Source organism: Amphiura filiformis, chromosome 16 (assembly GCF_039555335.1).
Source record: "Amphiura filiformis chromosome 16, Afil_fr2py, whole genome shotgun sequence".
In the NCBI taxonomy this organism is placed as follows: domain Eukaryota; kingdom Metazoa; phylum Echinodermata; class Ophiuroidea; order Amphilepidida; family Amphiuridae; genus Amphiura; species Amphiura filiformis.
Genome location: NC_092643.1, coordinates 51,490,885 through 51,496,884, shown reverse-complemented (window position 1 = coordinate 51,496,884; position 6,000 = coordinate 51,490,885). Strand labels below are relative to the sequence as shown.

At 32.6% G+C, this 6,000-nt stretch overlaps 1 protein-coding gene across 1 annotated transcript in view; it reads right to left on the bottom strand.

Annotated features, from left to right (window-relative positions):
* Window positions 1–1,141: 1,141 nt before the first annotated feature.
* Window positions 1,142–6,000, bottom strand: part of LOC140136626 (uncharacterized) — a 42,254-nt gene continuing 37,395 nt past the window's right edge. The window contains exon 4 of the mRNA XM_072158313.1: window positions 1,142–1,562. Coding sequence (XP_072014414.1) covers window positions 1,539–1,562 — 24 coding nt within the window. The 3' untranslated portion in view covers window positions 1,142–1,538. The remainder of the gene's footprint in view (window positions 1,563–6,000) is intronic.

The following is a 6,000-nucleotide window of genomic DNA, read 5'->3' as shown; positions in this document are numbered from 1 at the left end:
ACTAAATACTCCTTTAACGTCCATACAATGTGTTATTCTAGTTGAAATCCACACATCTCTATGGAAGACAGGGAGTATGAATTTCAAATAGGGTTACCTAAATAGGTGACTTCACTTGAAATCTACACCCCCTGTGTGAGAGATTTAAGGTCATGTCTTCCATAGGGGGTGTAAGGATTTCAGCTGGAATAGTCCATTATGCAATAAAGGCACTATCAGTGATGTATCTAAAGCACTAAAGATTTTGAGTCAATAAAATTATCATTTAATTTTTAGGAATGGCTTAAGGGATCTGACATGAGCGTTTTGAGCGTTTCGACAGTATTTTTGTGGGACATGAGAGCACCTCAGACGTATCGAATTGCATTCTAAATACGAAGCATGTCTTTCTGATATCATATAATTTTCATTTTTTGAAATTCACGATTTAATACAAATTTTATGACAAATTATTAAAAATTTGATATTTTTCAAATTTTTGATATATACTGTCCTCAAAGTATATTTTAAAAATCTAATGATATATTCTTAAAGTGTATGTAGCTGGGAGGAAAAGCCGACGATCAATTGAAAATTTTGACCTTTCATATTGATGATATGAATTTTTTTCAAAAAAAGACATAATTTTTTTTTGGTGTTTTGTGGAAAAAATTCATATCTTCAATATGAAAGGTCAAAATTTTCAATTGATCGTCGGCTTTTCATCCCACCTACATACATGATATAAAATTTCAGTAAATACAGTCACCACTCCCCAAAAATCATGTACCCTACTTTTAGAAAAACTTTAACCACACACCACTGTTTGTAAATACGTTCAAACGAGGACCTCAACTTTAGGAGGATCTAACCGTGGACCTCACACAAACACACCAGACAAATTACTATCCAACTGTGACCCGTCCTGTACCCCCTATGGGGGACCTATCTTATATGCTATCTTATATGCATATTTGCATCATTTACGTCATCCTGGTCATAGTTTCAAACCGAGGATGTCCTCGTTTGGAGGTGTGTCCTCGTTTTATGGTGTGTATCCATATGTAGGTCCTCGTTTGGAGGTATTTACAAACGCACCCCTACATAATATACATACATACATATACATTACTTTTGGATGGTTTCAACTAACCTGAATATAATTACATACATATACATACAGGATTACTTAATTTAGTACTGATATAAATGGCGCCTGAATATTCTTAAATAACATGTGATGTCGGGTTTTATAAAGGTCATGTACATGTTTTAAAACATTATGTATAAAAATACACAACATTTTTAAAATGTTATCAAAATGTTAACATTTTTTACCAAACGTCAACACTTAAATAACATTATGTTAAAAAAAAGTACTGGAATACCCACAATTTTGTTAAGAGTAATGTGTCAGGAACAACTTAAACAATACAATTTTTATTCTTATATGATGAACTGAGTGATTATTAGAAGTATGTTGAGATATCCATGCAGCCAGTGCGAGTCCTAGGGTTATCAGCCTGTCTTTGTTGGAATGGGTCAAATAATGATTGTAATTATTCCATGCCTTCCGTAACACACTGTAAGAAAAAAAATATATAATTATTATGAATGTCCATCCTAGGAAATATACCAAAACTATACTTGTCATGTACCTTTGGATGAAAAGAGTAAAATAAACTCAGGGGCTACATCAATTTTTCCCTTAAATCCAAGATGGCAGCCAAAATGCCACTAAAATCCTTAAGAATTTATGCTTATTTTTTCCTTTTGCCCATTGATTGAAGGCATATTGGCCGTATAGAACCAAAAGTGATGCTTGAAAAATAAATCCAGGACGTGGGATAATTAATGTGACGTCATAAGCCAATGTTACCTACGAATACACAAGAATGCATTCACTATCGCAATACTAATCAAGCAAATGGTATTTTTCTATTAATGTGTGGCAAACTCAAGATGTTGTTGGTGATTTAAAATTATTTTTGAATATTTTTGCCACCAGAATTAGAGATATTTCCTTTCAAAATTGGTTTTCTGATATGAGTTCAAGGAATAAATTAAGAACCTACATTCAGTTCAAATCACTCCTTGCTCCTGAAAGGTACTTATTATTGATTAGAAATTTTGGTAAAAGAAGGGCCATGGCAAAATTAAGATGTTCCGATCACCCTCTCAGAATTGAAACTGGCAGGTGGAATAAAATAAACGCCGAGGAGAGGTTTTGCGAATTGTGCAATGATGGTAGTGTTGAAGATGAATATCACTTTGTTTTGGTATGTCCCTTTTTTCGGATTTTAAGAGATAAGTACATTCCTGTTTTTTATAGAGTCAATCCATCATTATATAAGTTTATCTCTTTGATGAAAAATGAAGATATTAATGTTATTCAAACACTTTCAGAGTTTATTTATATTGCTCTCAAACTCAGGTATAATATGCATTCTGATACATAATGTTTCTCTATTAATCTAAATTGTTGATTTTTCTTTCATATGCATGTAAATAATGTCTGTCACCGTGTAATTATTGTTTGCTTTGTACTATGGGCTGGAGGCCTACGTACTTAATAAAATACAATGAATGAATGAATGAATTAATGCTTTTTTTCGTGTATTGCAGGCCACAGGGTGTCAGGAAAAAGCTAGCTGAACCAGAAAATATTTGTTTTCATTTATAAACGCAAACAATATAATCTTATTCAATTTATGTTAGTTTATTTTTGAAAATGAAGTTTAGGTCAGTTTCTTTATTTTGTTTATCAAATGCCGGGATCAAATGAGTATGAATCAATTTACATATAGAGGTTATCCACTTTACTCATGTGTGAATAATATGGTCTGGGGTACCACTTTACATTTGATTGATTTTATGGTGTTTCTGTTTTCTTTAATTTTTATGTATACCGTGTGTCGAAAGTCCGTTCCGCCTATATTCCGACTTCCCCTGGAGCATAGCCTCAATATGGAAGTGCCCCCTCTGTTTATTTGCCTTTGGGCTACTAGCTGCAATGAAGCCTCATTGCAAAAAAAATTATGTCGGCCGTTGTTCTAGAATTTTACAGCTAATTTTATATGTTATGGCAGATTTAAAGGTCTGCAAACCTTGATTTTCAATGGAAAAACAACAATAACCGAGGTTTGCAGACTTTCGGAGGTTATCGACCATAAAAAGACAACAACTTCAAATCAATTGCTAAGTGACATTTATATTAATCCAAAACAATAACTAGTAACAAATTAATATTAAATTTTAATTAAAAAGTTTAATTTAAAGCATGTTAAAATGGTTTTCCTATGAGGGGAGGAACAGACTTATGACACACGGTATATATGATAACCTATGCAATCAACTTGCAGTATAAAACAATGATTCATTGATATGTACGAGGTTTTTCTAGGTTTCATTGAACCAGTGTTTCAGAAATGGTAAAATCAATTTAGGAATTACAAAACATTTCTTTGCATAACTTGACATTCATTTTGTTGATTTGAAGAATTTAAAAACCTGTGAATGGAGGAATCTCTTTGCTATCCTACCAATGTCATTCCTTCTCAAAATCCTTTTGTTTTAGTTAAAAATAGTCACATTTTTCAAAAATGATGGTTTAAAAAAAAAGTCCAGCATCCCATACATGTAATGTACAAACCCAAAGAGCACATCAGTCATATCAAAGCCTCTGATCCCTTAGTCACCCATGCAACCATCATGTAATGCAAAATAATTAAATCAATCATAACATTGATACCTTTGTCATTTTAGGGCGGGGGGTGTTTAATAAACCCATTTCGGACGTACCATTAGACGTCAAGGGGGGGGGGGGGGTAGGAAGTTGGGGTCGAGGCAAAAGAAATTTTCGCCGCAAAAGGCGACAAGTTTTTTGTTTTTATTTTCATTCATGTATACACTGTGAGTTAGGTGGGGAAAGGTTTTTTTTAGTGTTGGTGGGGAAAGGTTTTTTTTTGGCTCATGTAGTGGGTGAAACCTGTGTATTCGTAGGTAACATGATCGATTTAGCAATATCTATATTGAGTTTAGAGGTTCAAATTTTGCTATATTATGTTAATGAATGGATGAAATGATAGTCTTAAGATCTGTTTCAGATGGTACGTCCAAATAAATAAATGCTATTACCTTAAGGGATCTGGAATGAGCGTTTTGAGCGTTTCGACAGTACCGTATTTTTTGTGGGACATGAGAGCACATCAGTCATATCGAATTGCATTCTGAATACGCAGAATGTCTTTCTGATATCAAACAATTTTCATTTTTTGAAATTCACGATATAACACAAATTTTATGACAAATTACTAAAATCTGATATTTTTCACATTTTTGATATATAACAGTCCTCGAAGTAAATTTTATAAATCTAATGATATATTCTTAAAGTGTATGTAGCTGGGAGGAAAAGCCGACGATCAATTGAAAATTTTGACCTTTCATATTGAAGATATGGATTTTTCCCCAAGGTCAACGAAAGGTCAACATTTTCAATTGATCGTCGGCTTTTCATCCCACCTATATACACTTTAAGTATAAATCATCAGATTTATAAAGTTTACTTCGAGTACTGTTAAATATTAAAAAATCAATTTTAATCATTTGCCATAAAAAGTGAATTATATCATGAATTATTTGATATCAGAAGAACATTCTTCGTATTCAGAATGCAATTCGATATGTCTGATGTGCTCTAATGTCCCACAATAAATACTGTCCAAACGTTCATACCCCATCCCTTAAAACATGCGAATAGAGGAATTTGTTTGTTATCCTACCAATGTTATTCCTTCTCAAAATCCTTTTGTTTTAGTTGAAAATAGTCACATTTTTCAAAACTGATAGTTTAAAAAAAAGTTGCACATTTCAGCATCCCATACATGTAATGTACAAAACATTCTTGATATCAAAGTCTCTGATCCCTTAGTCACCCATGCAACCATCATGTAATGCAAAATAATTAAATCAATCATAACATTGATACTTTTGTCATTTTAGGGGGGGGGGTGTTTAATAAACCCATTTCGGACGTACCATTAGACGTCAAGGGGGTAGGAAGTTGGGGTCGGGGCAAAAGAAATTTTTTTGTTTTTATTTTCATTCATGTATACACTGTGAGTTAGGTGGGGAAAGGGTTTTTTTAGTGTTGGTGGGGAAAGTTTTTTTTTTTTTGCTCATGTAGTGGGTGAAACCTGTGTATTCGTAGGTAACATGATCGATCTATATTGAGTTTAGAGGTTCAAATTTTGCTATATATGTTAATGAATGGATGAAATGATAGTCTTAAGATCTGTTTCAGATGGTACGTCTAAATAAATAAATGCTATTACCTTAAGGGATCTGGAATGAGCTTTTGAGCGTTTCGACAGTATTTTTTGTGGGACATGAGAGCACATCAGACATATCGAATTGCATTCTGAATACGCAGAATGTCTTTCTGATATCAAATAATTTTCATTTTTTGAAATTCACGATATAACACAAATTTTATGACAAATTACTAAAATCTGATATTTTTCACATTTTTGATATATAACAGTCCTCGAAGTAAATTTTATAAATCTAATGATATATTCTTAAAGTGTATGTAGCTGGGAGGAAAAGCCGACGATCAATTGAAAATGTTGACCTTTCATATTGAAGATATGGATTTTTCCCCAAGGTCAACGAAAGGTCAACATTTTCAATTGATCGTCGGCTTTTCATCCCACCTATATATCATCAGATTTATAAAGTTTACTTCGAGTACTGTTAAATATTTAAAAAATCAATTTTAATCATTTGCCATAAAATGTGTATTACATTGCGAATTTCAAAAATCTAAATTATTTGATATCAGAAGGACATTCTTCGTATTCAGAATGCAATTCGATATGTCTGATGTGCTCTAATGTCCCACAATAAATACTGTCCAAACGTTCATACCCCATCCCTTAAAACATGCGAATAGAGGAATTTGTTTGTTATCCTACCAATGTTATTCCTTCTCAAAATCCTTTTGTTTTAGTTGAAAAT